The sequence below is a fragment of the Pollachius pollachius genome (genome assembly GCF_949987615.1).
Source record: "Pollachius pollachius genome assembly, chromosome: 1".
Classification (NCBI taxonomy): Eukaryota; Metazoa; Chordata; class Actinopteri; order Gadiformes; family Gadidae; genus Pollachius; species Pollachius pollachius.
Genome location: NC_136934.1, coordinates 28531159 through 28548626, shown reverse-complemented (window position 1 = coordinate 28548626; position 17468 = coordinate 28531159). Strand labels below are relative to the sequence as shown.

At 43.8% G+C, this 17468-nt stretch overlaps 1 protein-coding gene across 7 annotated transcripts in view; it reads right to left on the bottom strand.

Moving 5' to 3' along the window:
- The window catches only part of nbeal2 (neurobeachin-like 2), a 43828-nt gene extending 27326 nt beyond the window's left edge, over positions 1 to 16502 (bottom strand). For 2 of the 7 annotated variants that reach the window (XM_079740352.1, XM_079740357.1), the window contains exons 1-16: positions 16118 to 16501; positions 8067 to 8155; positions 7701 to 7862; positions 7494 to 7575; positions 7037 to 7149; positions 6671 to 6753; positions 6195 to 6280; positions 5748 to 6045; positions 5462 to 5568; positions 4983 to 5063; positions 3691 to 3774; positions 3383 to 3481; positions 2514 to 3157; positions 2266 to 2398; positions 1748 to 1867; positions 1273 to 1606 (exon numbers count right to left, since the gene is read on the bottom strand). In XM_079740352.1, the coding sequence (XP_079596478.1) occupies positions 1273 to 1606; positions 1748 to 1867; positions 2266 to 2398; positions 2514 to 3157; positions 3383 to 3481; positions 3691 to 3774; positions 4983 to 5063; positions 5462 to 5568; positions 5748 to 6045; positions 6195 to 6280; positions 6671 to 6753; positions 7037 to 7149; positions 7494 to 7575; positions 7701 to 7862; positions 8067 to 8155; positions 16118 to 16201 (2599 nt within the window). In that variant the 5' untranslated portion in view covers positions 16202 to 16501. Of the gene's footprint in view, positions 1 to 1272; positions 1607 to 1747; positions 1868 to 2265; positions 2399 to 2513; positions 3158 to 3382; positions 3482 to 3690; positions 3778 to 4982; positions 5064 to 5461; positions 5569 to 5747; positions 6046 to 6194; positions 6281 to 6670; positions 6754 to 7036; positions 7150 to 7493; positions 7576 to 7700; positions 7863 to 8066; positions 8156 to 8958; positions 9081 to 16117 lie in introns of those variants that run through there. The other 5 variants (XM_079740355.1, XM_079740356.1, XM_079740353.1 and 2 more) reach the window with 4 other exon arrangements.
- Between the last annotated feature and the right edge of the window lie 966 nt (positions 16503 to 17468).

The following is a 17468-nucleotide window of genomic DNA, read 5'->3' as shown; positions in this document are numbered from 1 at the left end:
CGTCGTAAAAAGTAGTCAAATTCGGCGGGAAAAACCCACCCAATCTGGCAACACTGCCTGCACGTCCTCCACGCTCTAACCTCAGCGTAAATCAATCAGAACAACTGAAATCGAAGTTGATATGGGAAAACAAAAGTATAAAAAGGTAATCGAAATTCGTTTTTCAGATTATTGAAGAAATAAGTGTCTTGATTTGTTAAATGGTTTGAACAAAGGTTAACGTTGAAAATGTATCAAGTTACGATGTCTGAAGTAGTCGATGTGTCAGAGAAGTTACATTGACTCACATTGTAAAAAAAAAAGCTGAAAAAGGATAATAGTTTAAAAAGTTGAAAGAGTTGAAAAACACAGAGATGACCATCATGTCGTTAAAGAGCTGGACGTTTTGATAGTTGAGTGGTTTCTGTAGCTGAAAGTATGCAGGAGTAGTTAACTGCTAAAAAAAACAGGCAAACGGAATAAAGAAAACTCATGAACAGTAGATGTGCTTGCAGTAGCAACCACACTAACAATAGGCCTGGTGTGATTCCTGTTCTACTGATCTTGATAACAGTGTATTTAAACACTGTCTACCTGCAGCGTAGAGAGCCTTAGCGAGGTGTCTGTCCAACTCCATGTTTATAAGGAACACCAAGAAATCCCACAGCTTTCCGCTGTCGCCCTGCAAGTCCTGATCTGAATACAGGACTTGAAGTTCAGACCTCAGTCTCCCTGAATCAAATGGATGGCCAACTACCAAAACGATAATAAACTCGAACAAGGAAATGTGGGAATTCTATTAAACTGAAACAATGAATTGTGTGTATAAGTGTATGAAATGTATGATGAATATTGTCTAGCAATTTCGCCAAGCAAATATCAAGAAATAGGTTGCGGTTTGTCTTTCAACTCGCTTGCAAAATCCGCAATGGGACTGAGGACCAAATCAAATGGCAACTCAGTCTTTCACAGACCCTCCAATCATCACGCAGAAGCCCAACGTCCAGGCCGGCCCACTCCTCCATTTACCCCCAGAGACGCTGAGCGTCCGTGAGAGGGACATAATCAAAGCATTATCCAATGACCGTCGATTTCTATTCTATGCAGCCCTATTGAAGTCAATGGACGCTGAGCTTCAACAGGCAAATGCACTGTGACGCTACGGGAATTTATGAGAAGGAAATCGAGCCAGTCGACCTGCGATAGTAGTGTAGAGGGCCTTAGTGGGGCTACCTGCAGTGTAGAGGGCCTTAGTGGGGCTACTTGCAGCATAGAGGGCTTTAGTGGGGCTACCTGCAGCATAGAGAGCTTTAGTTGGGCCTGCCAGCAGCGCTTCGTGGCAGATGAAGGCGGTGCCCAGCAGACCGTCCAGAGAGGTGGGGCTGCCCCACTCTGTGTCTTGCAGCCCCGCAGGGATGGTGTAAACCGGGTAGTCCCGCAGAGAACCCCACTGACCCCCAGCGAAGGTGGCCGGGAAGGACTGGGAGCGGGTGATGGCCGGGGCGTGGGCCGGGAAGGGGAAGTCGCTTGGGGGATGGGAGGAGGGCGTCGGCAGGGTGGGGGACGTGGAGGTGGTGGTAGTTGTGGTCCGGTGCCCAGCGGAGCCGATGCAGCAGGAGGTGAAGGGCTGGAGGAGGAGGAGGAGGAGGAGGAGGAGGAGGAAGGAGGAGATGAAGTGGGTGGGTTTATTGTGTGTTGAATAATTTATAGAATACATTAATCTATAACAGCAACAGCAATAATCCTCCTAATATAATGAACTGGTTACTTCGTTTAGAGAGGGGAGGCGAAGTGGTGCGGTCTTGCGTAGTTCGCCGTCGATGTAGATGTTCACCAAGTTCTGGCCGAAAGGACGGCGCCCGGGGACGTGGACTATAGCCACCGCATGCTGGGGATACCAAAGGTACAGTGTTCATGTTGGCGACGAAACGCCTCTATAGCTTACAGACAACAAGCATATGGCATTTAGCAACAGTTCACAGAATAATCAGTTTGATCAACTTGTAAAAGGAAGTTAGGAAATATTAAATGCTGCATTTCTTTGCTTACATTAAGAAATGGAAGACAAAGGAAAACTTTAAGGTACGTCAAGTATGATTTTAATATCCTAACCTATCTATGTAAAATAATAACATTTATGTTCTGACAAGTGTGACATCCTTATATATGGCTATTACAACCAAGTAAGGTGTCGGGAGACAAAATGCAAAGTGGTTTAAAATAGGAACTGTACATATATAAAAGATTCTTATGATTATACTGAGTATTATTATGGTGTAACTGTACCCAGCAGGAGTCTGTTAAGGGGTTCTCTGGTAAAGGCACGGCCATGTAGTCTTTCTTTGTACAAACGGCCACCACCAGAATGCCCTCCATGGTGAAGAAGGCCTCCAGCCCCGTCCCACTGGCTGTGAAGAAACTTGACATGACAAACGGGTTACGATGTGCTCGTCTCATACGCCATTTCTTCAAGCAGACATTAGACCATGTTTTCTCATCCCTCCATCTTTGTGCAGTGCCTTGCCCCGTGGTACCTGTAGAGCTGTTTCCGGCGGGGTCCTTTGCCCATTTGGTTCTGTGCTGTAGAGCCGGGTGGAGGGTTACTAGAGGTGGAGGCGTGATGCGGCGGGAACTCCATATTGAGGCGCAGCCAAGCATGGAAGGCAAAGCCACTGCCCGGCCAGCGGAGAACGGAGGGCACCATGATGCCCGCCATAGGGGGCGTGAGATCAAAGTACTGCAGCGCATTGCTGCAGCCCTCGCGGGCCGCCATGGCCGCCAGCACCCTGATGACGCGGCCGCAGTACGGGTGCGTCTCCGTCGGGCCGTTCTCCTGATCCCGCTCCGGCCTCAGCAGCCGCAGCAGGCTCTTCAGCTCCTCCGGCCGCAGACATAGAGAGCCCAGGTCCTGCAGCAGCCCCAGCAGGGCGTCGGCACACTGCCAGTCCAGGCACTGGGGCTGGGACAGCACCCTCAGCAGGGTCCCCACCATACCGGCCTCCACGGCCACGGTGCGGCAGGACAGGGGGCCCCCGCACACGGCTGCCAGCCACTGGGCCACCAGCAGCTGGAGGTCGCGCTGGGCCTGGAGGTCTGGCAGCCACTGCAGCAGCAGCAGCAGGGGCTGGTCGTTGCTGATGCCCAGGAGATGGGCGTGGGCATGCTCGCCTTCCACGGCCTGGGAGGGAGAGACGGAGAGATAGACAGACACAGAGAGGATGTAAGAAGGGCAGCAGGTTTGAGCTCAACCAGAGATGACAGAGGGTGAATCAATACATGGTATTGGGTAATGGCCCACTGTGCGTTTGATTGGAGGGAAAACAAACAGATTTAACAAATTTGTCTGTGTGCATGAGAAGACGGTTCCATCAGTAGTGCTAATGAGGAGGCGTATCCTAGTCACCATGTCCATCAGCTCCTGCAGCAGCCTCTTGGTGGGCTGACCTTGGCTCTTCAGCACATCAAACAGCTGAGAGTAGCCAATGCGCTCCTTGAAGACCTCCTGAGGGTGGGTCGGGATGGTGGAGAGAGGAGAAAGAAATGCAGAAGAGCTACTCTGCTAGGGATAAACACTTGACACACTTTCACCCTGTGATTTGCAACAAGAACATGTGTGTAACAAAGGCCTGATATTGGGGTTTGGTGGACCAGTGTGTAAGTACCTTCAGAGAGTAGAGATCAGGGCCAAGTCTAATGGACATGGACGCTTACCTTAGCGGAGGGAGAGTTACTCATTATTGCTGTGAGTACACTTAAGGCATGGGCCGTGATGCGGTCCGATCCTCTCTCCCACACCTGCTTAGAGGGAGAGGGAGGGAAACATGCTGTAGAGACTACCAGAACTGCTACATGATACTGTGATAAGGTGTGACAACCTGAACCATACAGACCAACATTACACTAGTAGGAGTGATCTATACCATATGGAGGTATCACAGAACACAGAACGGAATTCTAATTGAGTTTCTATAAGCTTGTGAATACGAGTGAGTGTTTCCCAGCAGGATCTTTCCCTGCAACATAAAGAGTAGAAGCGGGGTAAAGCAGAGGACACACCAGCCATGTGGAAGGTCCCAGTGTGCAGAGAAATAATGATAGAACACTGAGGCAGAGAGGGAAAGAGAGAGAGAGAAAGAGAAAGAGAGTTAGAGTTAGAGAAAGAGGAAATACAGAAATTCTGCGCCAAACATCAGCCCAAAAGAAACACAAAGTCATAATGAAAGATGCCATACAAAACTACAAACGAGTAGGCCAACAACCTGGAGAAACACAGAAAAACCACCAGGACCACCAACCGTTACTCATTAGAACACGCATTAGCCACCCAACATGCACAGACAACAGGCACCCTCATGCAGGAACAACATGCCTTCTGGGGCCTGCTGGGCCTGCAGGAAACTTGACTTCTTATTGGCGAATTGGATGTAAATCAAAAGTTGCTAATTCTGGATGGATTAACGTAGATTAAAATGAATCTCCACATTTCAAGGTATTTGAATGCATCCCTCAGCATGCACATCATAATAATAATAAATCTGCAAGTATGTAAATAACTAATGTCTGATTAATGCTTTATACTTTTCTGCTCTGTAGTGGGAACTAATGTACGAAAATGGTACAACATTTTTATGTTATATCCAATCTAATTTAAACTTTTCTGAGGGTGTATCTCGATCTTTTTATATCCATTCATATATTATATCTATCTTCATTAGACTTTTATATCGAGGGCCAATAGAGATGGTCAGATGAGAAACTGCCAGCTATGCACGTCCTATGTATCCACACAGTCGCTGTGCGCGTCATGGTTTGCTGTTCGTGTGAGCCTGAATCGAGTGTATGAAATCAGATTTCCTGTCCTCGGTTTCCTGCTGTAAGACCTCTGAACAGTGTGTCACGGAAGGGGAGGGGAAGAAGGCCAAGTTTCCTGCTCACAGAGCAATACCAACACCATGGGAGCGAGGGGGGGGGGGGGGGGGGGAGGCAGCAGGGCGGGGCAGTACCTGGTCCATTTCCACCTCTGTAAGCAAATGTGTGGCGAGGTCAGACACACGCTCACTTTCTGGCCTGCTACTCTGATAGAGCTACAGGACACACACACACACACACACACACACACACACACTTGGACAATTAGGTCACTTGAAGTGTGTGAGGAATTCAGAGCAGCCATTGAGATGGTTCACTGTCTTTTCACACTTCTTCTTATGCACATAAACGGCATCACACTACAGCACGCTTATACATGGGCCTATCCACATGATGCACTCTTCTACATGGACCACGCAGACACAGTTCGCCTGACCATGAGGAGGGCGTCAGGGAGCTTGGCGATAAGAAAAGGCACATAATTAGGAGTGACTGGAACACAGGCTCACAGGGAGGTTGATAGACAGGCTGACAGGAAGGCTGACAGACAGGCTGACAGACCACAGGCTGTACAAAAATAACAATGTATATGTGGGGGGTGGGGGGGGCTGACCTTGCTGTTCTGAACCAGCCTGAGGATGTGTTCGAAGCAGTTGTTGTTCAGGAAGACGGCCTGCAGCGCGGGCCGGTCAGAGCACTGCAGGATCTCAGGCACCGCCGCTGCATAACACAGGATCACCATGAGACACTTGGGAGCTGGAATTGTCTAATATATATCTGATACCAAGCGAATAAGCCCCATCCTCACACCTTCAGCTAGATACAGACTCAGTAAAAAGGGGACGTTTTGAATCTGCTTCTGAAACATGCTCCCTGGCCTGTATGTATGAGGCTCGTACTCAGCATGTGGCTCTGGAGGATGATCAGACTGTCCTCCCAGCTCGACCCGTCCTGCTGGCCGGTGCCGGGCGCACGGTTCCAGTTGAGCAGCGTGAAGTAGCCCTCCAGAATGCTCTTGATCTCCACCTGCCGCTCTGCAGGGCTGCTGGAGTGGAGAATGTGGATCACCACCGTCAGGCACTGCAGGGTCAGCCTTACGATCCGGGGGTCCTTGGGTTCAGGAGAGCAGCACCACGCCCGCAGCAGGCAGAACAGATCCTCCACGGAGTGAGGCGTTATGGAGAGCAGGCCGTTCCTCTGAAACATCCATAACATCCATGCAAAAGGCTGCTTGTATGTGTGTTGAGTACCGTATTTTCATTTTTTTTTTTTTTTTTTCAACACTGATAAAAAATAGCCAACACATATCAAATGGACTCCTAAGATTATACATTAGGGAGGCTCACCTTTGCCCCGCATAGGACAGCCCCTCGGAGATTAACCAATTGGATTGTGAGGAACTCTGGAATCTTCTCGCTGTCCTGTAGGCTTTCTGTGGACATGTAGAAGTCAAAAACAAACTCAAACTCACTGTGCTATTAGTTACAAATAGAATTGTGAACAGCAATAGCACCTGCGTCAAAGTATGGGTGTAATAACTCCTGCTCTATCGCCAGGTATTAAATAATGAGGCGAAACATTCCTCAGCTTGTTCAGTAGGGTGATGTAAACCTGGGACAGACTAAAACTTGCCATGGGAAGATTTCCCAGATGGTTAAACAGATTGCTATAGTTAGAGCGGTTCATAGTGATAATAGAAACCTGATAATTAAGAAGTGGAGGAGTATGAGAGTGGAGGAGCTGAGGGTTGGAGGAATATGAGAGTGGAGGGGTCAAGTGGCAGAGGAGCTGAGGGGCAGAGGCGTGGAGATGTGGGTCTCACGGTGGAACAGGGTGGGCAGCTCTTCGGGCAGGGCCAGAGGGCGGAACTTGTACTTGTTCCTCTCCAGCAGACTCACCTCCTCCCTACAGAGAGAGAAAGCAGAAGTTACTGCACTACTGCTTACATTACTGAGTCAATGAATGTTGGCTTCTTACCCTGGAGGAGTGTCTGTGTGCCAATATGTTTGGCATGCGTTATGCATTGTGCGTGTTGGCATGCGTGTGTGTATGCATATATGTGTCCGCATGAGCCCAGGAGTGTCTCTTTTGGTGGGTGTGTAGGGTGCAACTCCACAACATTCCTCTCCCAGAGACATTCTTCCAGGCGATCTCTCCACCATCAGGCGGACCCGGGCCACACACATACCCGGCCAGGCATCTCCTCCACAGCTGATAAGGATCGAAAAGGCCCTCGCAGAGCAGCAGCCCGTACTGCATCACCGCCTGCAGAGGCTCCTGCTCCCCCACGCCCTTCTTCAGCTGATGGACACACGAACACAAACCCATCTTAGCAGATGTCCACCTCATGGCTTAGGAGGCAGCCGGGACATTCCAAAGACAATGAAGGACAACTACACACCCACTTCTCTATTCACTGTAAACTAGTTTTTTTACTCGCTAAGGGTGGGTGTGTGTGTGCGCGTGCGTGCGTGCGTGCGTGCGTGTGTCAGACTGTATATCATATCTGCGTACAGTTTGTTTGAACATGCAGTAAATGATCTAAAGTGCATGAAATATTGGGTGGCTTGGGAGATCCAGGCCATGTTATAAATCACAAAGGAAGATATGTTATCTCCCCCTGTGTTTACAATGTTGGCCCTTACCTGGTTTAAACAGTAATTCAAAAGCTTGATAGTTTCAAAAACAAAGCCAGGTGTCTTTTCAGCATCAATGTTTTCCAAATTCCTGTAGAAGTGCAGGAATGCAACGGAAAACATTGGTTGGTGAGAAGCTGAAACAAAACTGAACGTCATCCTCGTTGTTTATGTTGATGATAAAAATGAGGAAGATGAAGATGACCCCAGCAATACCTGCATACGATGATGAAGAACTTGATGAGCAGCAGTGGATGGGGGATGCTGCTGTCCTGCTCGGCCCCAGAGAGGTGCAGGGCACTGTGCCATAGCTGGGTGCTGAGGAACACCAGGACCTCTCTGGGCAGCAAGGGGACCTCTGAGCTGTCCTCCTCTAGCCTGGGAGAGAGGGGCGAGGAGATGGTTGCTCAAGGGGGAGCTGGCTTCAAACGCTTGCTGCTGTCTATGAATTTCAGTCCAAAATGTATCAATATCTCCAGCTGATGTCAGGGTTCATCTAGCAGATATTGTTCACTAGCAAAAGGTTTGAGAAAGAGGTTGGAGTTGATTGAGTGTAACATAATGGATGTCAGCCCCACTCACCTCCGGGGCTCCAAGGAATGCACATCTATAAGCCTCTCGAAGGACGCCACAAACGCCTCCAGCCACTGTTGCAGAGAGCCCACATCTTTCTGCAGGAGGGCAAGAGAAGATATCAGATTCCTGAGTCCAAGAACGGCTGATAATGGCAATGTTTGGTATGGAGTGAGGAGAAAGGCCTTAGTCAAGTAACTTTCCACTCTACTCTTTCTGCAAAAAGGCTGGCATGGCAATTACCTCAGCACAATTCGACCAAAACTGGCTCTACTACATCATCTTTTACCTAAAATGTTATGCCGTAGCACAAACAAAGTTTGCTCTAAAATCAGATGCTGTAAAGAGAATCTGTTGTTTCCATTTTTGGGTGAAGAGTTATCACCACACTTATCAGTGTCAAAATTGCAGCATATCCTGCCTCCTCTCCTCCAACAGAAGGCTCACACCCTAGCAAAAAAGCAGTAGACTTACATATTTCAGTGCACCAGGGAAAAAGTTCAACTTGAAAGAGCGGATCCTATTCAACTTAAAGACTTTTAAAGACCCAGACATGATGAAGAGCAAATAACCTGTCAAGGCATTGGGTTGAGGTGCATCTTGCGTTTCAAAACGTGTATCTGGGTGTTATAAAATGCTGCCAAATTAAAAGTTTAAAGTTTCAAAAAGATTGATGACTGTTTCCCAAAAGCCAGCAAGTGTGATCAAGAACAAAGACAATGTGATTCATCCGTAGTGCACAAATGACAACAAGTCATCACACTTCCCAAAAGCTACACAGCAACTACTTTGCAACTGGGCAGATGTTGCAGTCGAACAGAGCAAGTCATATACAGCAACACCAATACAAAAATCAGCAGCATTATTCGAGAAGTGTTAGTTCTTGTTTAGTGTACATTACCAGCTGCTGTTCACTTGGAGATAAGTCCATGTTTCATTGTTTAAACCAGAGCAGAGAGCCAGGGTCATTGCAACCAGGTCATGATGAGTGCTACGTACAAAATCAGCACATCTCTTCAGCAATACTGCGTTTCCTGCACCCAGAACAACGCATCTGACACAAGCTACAGACCAGGAAATACAAAGTCACTTAAACTGAAGCCTATTTCCTATACTTTCACCCATCCCCCTGAAACACCCTTCCTCTTCATTCGTCTGATACTAACTGTGACAGAGGACATCAATTTCTAATTTAAAATGTCAATTTACTCAAAATGGAATAATATTATATTGAACTGCCAAGAAAAGTGCACATATACTTGCTAGAAGATTTTTGCTTCCGAAATAACATTCACATTGCATTTGTAAATGTAACAAATAACACTAGAATTGGGTTAAGGTTATGCTTTGACTCAAATTCTACACATGCATATCCAGTACAAAAAGTGTGAAATGTAAAATAGGAAATTGCTTAACATTGTGTTGCTTCATGTTACCTTGGTTTGGACAAATCCATAGGGGAAGATGCAGAGCTAGAAGACGTTGGAAAATCTCACTTTTGCGTAGTTTCTTCATCATAAACGATGAGTGTGAGTTTGAAATAATGATTATTTTTTGACAATCAGCGCATATATAGTGCAAACAGAAAACAAATAATGTGAAAATGTCAAATTTTCAGTGATTGAGGAAACGTCTCTTGTTCATTTGGAAATGGTCTTGTTTGGGCATGTTGCTTTAAATATATAATACAGAACAGAATTGAAGAAAACTTTGGTACAAGGACATTAACGGTTGGATTACCTCACTAAAAAATAATCTTCTGGTTAACCATCAAACCAGGAGGGCAATCCAGGGAAACACCAAAGAGACTGAAGGCTGAAGGTATACTATGGTACAATGTACTATGATACGCTATACAACGATACGGTATACAACGATACGGTATACTATGATACGGTATACTACGATACGGTATACTAAGATACGATATACTATGATAAGGTATACTACAATACTGTATAGTATGAGGTATACTATGATACGTATACTATTATGCAGTTTACTACGATTCGGTATACTATGAAACTGTATACTATGATACGGTATACTATGAGGTACACAATGATACTGTATAGTACGATAAAGTATACAATGATATGATACTGTCATGACCCCACTGGAATATTGAAAACGGCTCTCTGTCTAGGCAGGAGTCGAGACACAGAAATGGTAGAAAACCACACCTGGCAGGCAACTAGCTTCCGGCCACGTGAGTAGTGACTCACCTGGATTCCTGGCGAGCTCTGGTCCTTCTCTCTCTTGTTGGGGGATAGCCCAAGCGTTGGGGTGAACGGTAGCTGTCCCGTTCAGTTATTGTTTGACATATAACATAGACGAACACTTGACAAACATAGACGACAAAGGGGCGGTCACGTTCCCCGTAGGAATCCTTAATTCTGGTATTGTCCTTGTATGAGGGTGAATAGGCTTTACATAGTCTTATGGTTTATGAATCCGCCATCTTGGATCCCTCAGGTGACCATAATCAAGGCCAATCAAGAGAGCCACTCCCACAGTTAGCACGACAACCAGTTACCCACCAGCTTAACATTACCCAACAGTAGGATCGTGACAATACTGTATACTACGATACCGTATACTATGAGGTATACTATGATACGGTATACTATGATAAGGTATACTATGAGGTATACTATCATACATATACTACGATATGGCATACTATGATACAGTATACTATGAGGTATTTTCTGATACGGTATACTATGATATGTATACTATGAGGTATACTATGAGGTATACTATGATACGGTATACTATGAGGTATACTATAATACGTATGCTATGATACGGTATACTATGAGGTATACTATGATAAGGTGCACAATGACGTATTTTCTGATAACGTATACTATGATAAGGTATACTATGAGGTATATTATGTACGTATACTACGATACGTATACTATGAGGTATACTATGATATGGTATACTATGAGGTATACTATGATACGGTTTACTATGATAAGGTATACTATGAGGTATTTTCTGATACAGTATACTATGATATGTATACTATAAGGTATACTATGAGGTATACTATGATACGGTATACTATGATACGGTATACTACGATACGGTTTACCATGAGGTATACTATGATATGGTTTACTATGATAAGGTCTACTATGAGGTATTTTCTGATAGGTTATACTATGATACGTATACTATAAGACGTATATTATGAGGTATACTATGATACTGTATACTACGATACCATATACTATTATACGTATACTACGATGAGGTATACTATGATAAGGTATACTATAAGGCATACTATGATACGTTTTACGTATACTATGATACGGTATACTATGAGGTATTTTCTAATATGGTATACCATGATACGTATACTTTAAGACATATACTATGAGGTATATTATGATACTGTATACTATGATACTGTTTACTACGATACAGTATACTATGATATGGTCTACTATGAGGTATACTATGATGCAGTATTATAAGAGGTATACTATGATACGCTATACTACAATACACTATGATACGGTATACTACGATACCGTATACTACTATACCGTATACTATGATACGTTTATGGTATACTATGATATGGTATACTATGATATGTGTACTACGAAACGGTATAGTACGATACACTATGAGGTATACTATGATGCGGTATACCACGATATGGTATATTATGATAGGTATACTACGATACGGTATGATACGGTATACAACGATGCATATACGGTATACTATGATAAGTATACTACGATACGATAATACTATGAGGTATACGACGATAGGGTATACTATGATACTGTATAATATGATACGGTACACTTCGATACTGTGTACTATGATACGGTATACTTCGATACTGTGTACTACGATACAGTATACTATGAGCTATAACAAGGTCAGGCCTCACCCTTCTCATTCCCCAACACATCCTTGCCTATTATAAATACTGCCGACTGAACGTTTTAAATCAGCTTTTCACTAGGATAATACACAAAATCATAATTGGATTATATAAAAAACAAAAACAAAACAGTAAATCTGTTATGTTGTTTCTTTTAATCCATAGGTTTGTCTAGTTTGGTAATCCCTACTCTCTCCAGCCATGCCGTGATGAGCCGTGCAGCTGTGCTGTTCTCTACTGCTTGGCATTCTGCTTCACTCCAGCTTCCTGTACCAGTGAACACAAAGAGCACTTTCAGCTTCCTGGTTGGTCGCTCTGTTGGTAGACAGGGGAGATTGCGGCTATGTAGAATTGCTCTGTTCACTGTTTGTGTATTTCAAATAATCAATATTTTGAATTTCTGGGAATAATATTGCATGAGTTCAGTTTAGAAGCATGTGTCATGATGGTAGCATGAAAGGATTTCAAAGCAATGGCACTGCTGTAGAAGGAGGTTTCACATCTGCGTTGATCACGTTGCAGTGCAATTGTCCCTGTGTCCATCTCTGTACTATAAACCTAAAGTACAGCAATTGTCAGCATCTTACTACATAATAATAGCAGCCCCACTGTGGCAGGATGAAACTCCCGACCCTTCATTAACTAAAATTGTACTTAATTGTCAGGACAGGGGGGTTATTTGTTTTATTCTTTTGTATATTTATTTATTTTACTTCACTCATGCTTCACAGGCAACAGATACAGTAGTTTGAGTTTGGGTTACGAGGAGGGGCTGGGGGTGATGGAAATTCATGTTATTCCGGCCCCTTTGCCTTCGTGGATACAGTACTGATGATAAACCCTTTCTGGAATTACTATTAACAGAACAGGTCTGCCAGTAGAAATACAGACGGACATGTTTTCACAATACCACTGTCATTCTACAGAAAACATTTACTTCTATCACTGGCTGCTTTATGAAACCTTGAGGCAAGGGTAGTAAAACAAGTTCTCCTTTCATGTAGGTCCATTCAACTTGTGGAAACCTTGACAGGATAGGACCAGTGAGTGAATTATCCCTGATGAGGTGATGTAGATGCTACTGGAAATGCCTGTACCTGACTGTAAGGTACAAACATGTTTAGCGTAGATGTAGAAATATGAGCCACAGCTACCATGTCTATCCTTTCTATATGGTTCACAATATTTGTTAATACTATCTACTGGAGGAAATCTTGGTCAAGATAATACTTAAATGCTTTGGCAAATATTGTAATTTGGTTCAATTTCATTTGAACTGAATGTTGTATAGCTATAGCTGTCTCGTCCAAAAACCTTGCCTTAAAATAATCTGCTTGAGGCTGGTGTTGGCCTTACTGTGTCTACTATTTTCAGCATTAGTTTCACACTTGACTGCAAATATATATGACTACTCAGCTCAGTGTGTACAAGATTGTTGCATGGATTTCCATATAAAGTGATTCTTTCTATATTATGATGAAGTGTGAAATAGGTTCTCTCTCCTTCTTAGCCTTCATTGTGTTTATGAGAAAATAGACTCATCCAAAATCATGTAAAGGGTGTGTGATTTATTGCACAATCAGGGGAGGCAGAGCTCCTTTATCAGTGTCAAGCCTGTGCAAGTTTGGATTTTTTTTGGTTGCAAAAAATCTGAAAGATTGCAAGATGCAGCACCAACTGGAACACAAAGAAATCAATGAAATGAGGTCCAATTCCGTATCCATGTTGTCATTTACTCTCTGATGTAGGATACCCTATGTACAATCTGATGTAGGCTACCTTATGTACCATCAGATGTAGGATACCCTACTATCTGATGTAGACCATCTACTCTATGTAACATCTGATGTAGGATATCTACCCTATGTAATATCTGATGTAGGCCACCCTATGTACTATCTGATGTAGGCCACCTATGTACTTTCTGATGTAGGCCACCCTCTGTAATATCTGATGTAGGCTACCCTCTGTACTATCTCATGTAGAATACCCTATGCTGTGTATGCAGGCATATAATAACTTGCAGCCCCATCAGTATTGGAAGATATGTGACTGAAAAAAAACCTCAAAGATTTTGAATACATAATAATACAAATTAATCAATACTGCACAGTGTGATGGTTTGCATTCAAAGTGAGAGATCCTATGAGACACAAAATGACATATTAGCAGTATCAGAGGTCTTGCAGATCACGCCTTTAGTCTCAGATGTGTTTGTTTATGACTCAAAACAAGATGCCGGTTCCAGACCTTCCAGGCCACTACGAAGGGATTATTGAGAGCAAAACGTAACAACGTGTGGCTATTATTTACCTATTCGGGATTATTTGGGTTCATTGATTTGCAGCAAAGGAATAGTCAATGTTTGTATGACTAACCTGAAGGTATGTGATGACTGTACAACACTCTGTAGTAGAAGATGAGTCCACATCAAGACTTATAATGTGGTACTCTAAATGTGAAATGGCTATAATGCACTACATCGATGGTAGTTAATTTTGTACCCTTGATCACATTAGGTAAAAAACAAAATATTTCTTCTTGCCAAAATGGCATAATAACTTCAGAATGATACACTCGGTTAATTTTATTTATGTTTGAAAAAAGGTTACTACAAAAATAAATGTAGCTTCAAAACAAAATATTAAAGCCTGTATACCCTGTATAGTGAGAAATCTCTTGCCCATGTCAAAATATTTAGGGCAAGCCCATGTTGCAGTTGATGGATGAGGAGAAAAACAAATGTTTGTATATACAACTTCTTAAAGCCCAATGGGCGAGGAGGTCCACCTCGCCCATCTGATGCACCACATGTACACACACCCACAGTGGAACAATGCAGACTGCTTGACAACTTCTTTAAAGGTTTTGCAGCTATTCCACACCCAACAAAAGAGTCAGATGGGCCTTTTGTTTTAAAGTGAGAGATTCAGAGAACAGGTTTATGAAGATCTTTTTAGATGCGTGTGTTCCGCTGAGGTAAAGAAGATCAAAATTGCAAAAACCCATAACCTGATGCAACAGAACAAATAACTTCATAGGCAGAGCACACCGAGCAATTTCCTTTGACCCGAGGGCTTGGAAGCATATTGCGACCTCAAAAAATATGCTTATTTATTTATCATTCTGTGACTCGGAACTCGGCCCATCTCTTCTCTCATCATTAGATTTGGACCAACGAGTTACCAACTCTGACACACACAGGCACTAATCACTTATGATCAGCTTTCGTCTTCGAAAGAGACAGAACAATAACGTATCTTCAGCTTACGTTTTGTCGTTATAAAGAGGAATTTGTATCGTAGACACAAGCCCAATCTAAAAACCCGGGGTAGGCTACTATCATCATGATAATGATGAGACCCCGAATGTCTGGGTCCCGCACAGCTCGGTGGACACAAGCAATGTCGAGTACAACTAAATAGGCTACAGAGTTAAAAAAAAATATACATGAATAACTCCCCAAAAGACTAACGAAAAGGGTCTTTACACATTACTATATATGACAATAGTAGCTATGAATACCGACAGGTGGGAGCAGGCGATATGTTTAAAATGCTGAATCTCCTATCCAGGAAGTAATGGCAGCATTAGCAACAACACCTGCCCTGCAGGTAACGAGAGCCTGCTGCAGAGAGATAGACATACAGACAGACAGTCGCCATGCTGCTCCTGGGGTCTGTTTGTCTGTCGGTCCGCAGAAGCAGCATGGGGACTGTCTGTCTGCTGGTCAGCCTGCAGACAGTCAGACAGACAGACAGACAGACAGACAGACAGACAGACAGACAGACAGACAGACAGACAGACCACAGGAGCAGCATTGGACTGTCTGTCTGTCTATCTGCTGGTCGGCCTGCAGACAGCCAGACCACAGGAGCAGCGCTAGGATACTTCCAATCCTTTAACATATACAGAGCCTGCTCCTGATGGAGCATAATTCCTTTAAAGCATGTGCAGTAGGCCTTCATCGATAGAGAATTATGATTTATTTGGGGAGTTCCTGACTTAAGTAGGCTACACTGACACAACGATAATGGTTGGGTGTACAAACAAACCATACATCGTATCTCTCCTAACTTCGGGATTACAATCCCAGCGCCACAACAGGTGTCACCGTCAGCTCTTCCGCACTGTTACTCACCTTCGTTTGGTACAACATCCATAGCTCGAATAGCCGATCATTGGATGCCATTCTTATTTCCTTCTTTCTCTTTAAAAAAAACATAAAACTTTTACGCGTGTCCGGGTAGCAGATGGAGGAGAAGTCGGCTCCAAAAAATAGGACGCAACATGTTTTGGAAAATTCCAATACAATTCAAAGTGCATTGCCGATGAAGCCTGAAGTCGAACAGTAAAGATAAAAACGACAATCAGTCACGATCGGTTCGATTAATTAAATCGATTTATAAACAAATTGATGGTAAAAAAAAGAAGTCTTCACAGCCATGTCCGCATTGGCCTCGAGCCTCCTGGAGCTGCTGTCCTGAGGAGAGGAGGAAGCGAAAGACGCGCCTCAGACACGCTCTACAACATGTTGAGAACCACCGTTTGGACAGCCTGGCGAGTGAACTGAACATTGCATTTACAGGTAGGCCTACTTGGCTCATATTCTTAAAGACACACACACACACACACGCACACACACACACACACACACACACACACACACACACACACACACACACACACACACACACACACACACACAGGCATGTATAAATGTCCCTTGAATCAGCTCCCTACCGTAGGTCTTTTTGTATTATATTTATTTATATATTGCTTGAACTATAAGTAGAAAAGGGATAGACTGTTGCCCCCCCCCCCCCCCCCCCCCCACACACACACACAGTGCGGTGGATAGAGAGATATGTTACAAAACGCATTCCATCTGAAATCTGTTTTGTTATGGCTTGTAAGTAACAATGTGTCAATGTGTATCTCTGTGTACGAATGTGAACAGAAATGTAATGTCTTCATTTTAATCCACTTTCCTTTGATCGTTGATTCAAAACGGGCTCAATGTGACAATAGGCTGGCTATAGTCAACTATTCAATGGCCTTTAAATAATGTATGTATGGCTATAGGTCTCTATGCTATATTTAAATGTAGGCCTACATTACAATTAATAATTTTTGATACTATTTCGGTAAATTCAAATGTACATAATACATTACACATGGTAAATGCATAATCACACCTATAACATTATGTAGGATTGCGTTTCCTACCCAATAGTTCTGCTCACAGGAAAAGGTGTTCAAAAATAGGATTGACCACAGGATACCACTCAGTTGTATTGCCATGATAATGTCCTACATTCAGATTAGAACCTAACAGTGGGTCAAAGTGTGGCTGGAGGGGTCAATTGGGTAGGCAAGAGTGGCTTCTTCACACATATATTCCTTAGAATTGGCTTCACACTTCTATTCTTGAATCGTTATAGTGATCCTAATTATAGGCTAAGCTCTCATTGTGTAACTTATCTTCCTAC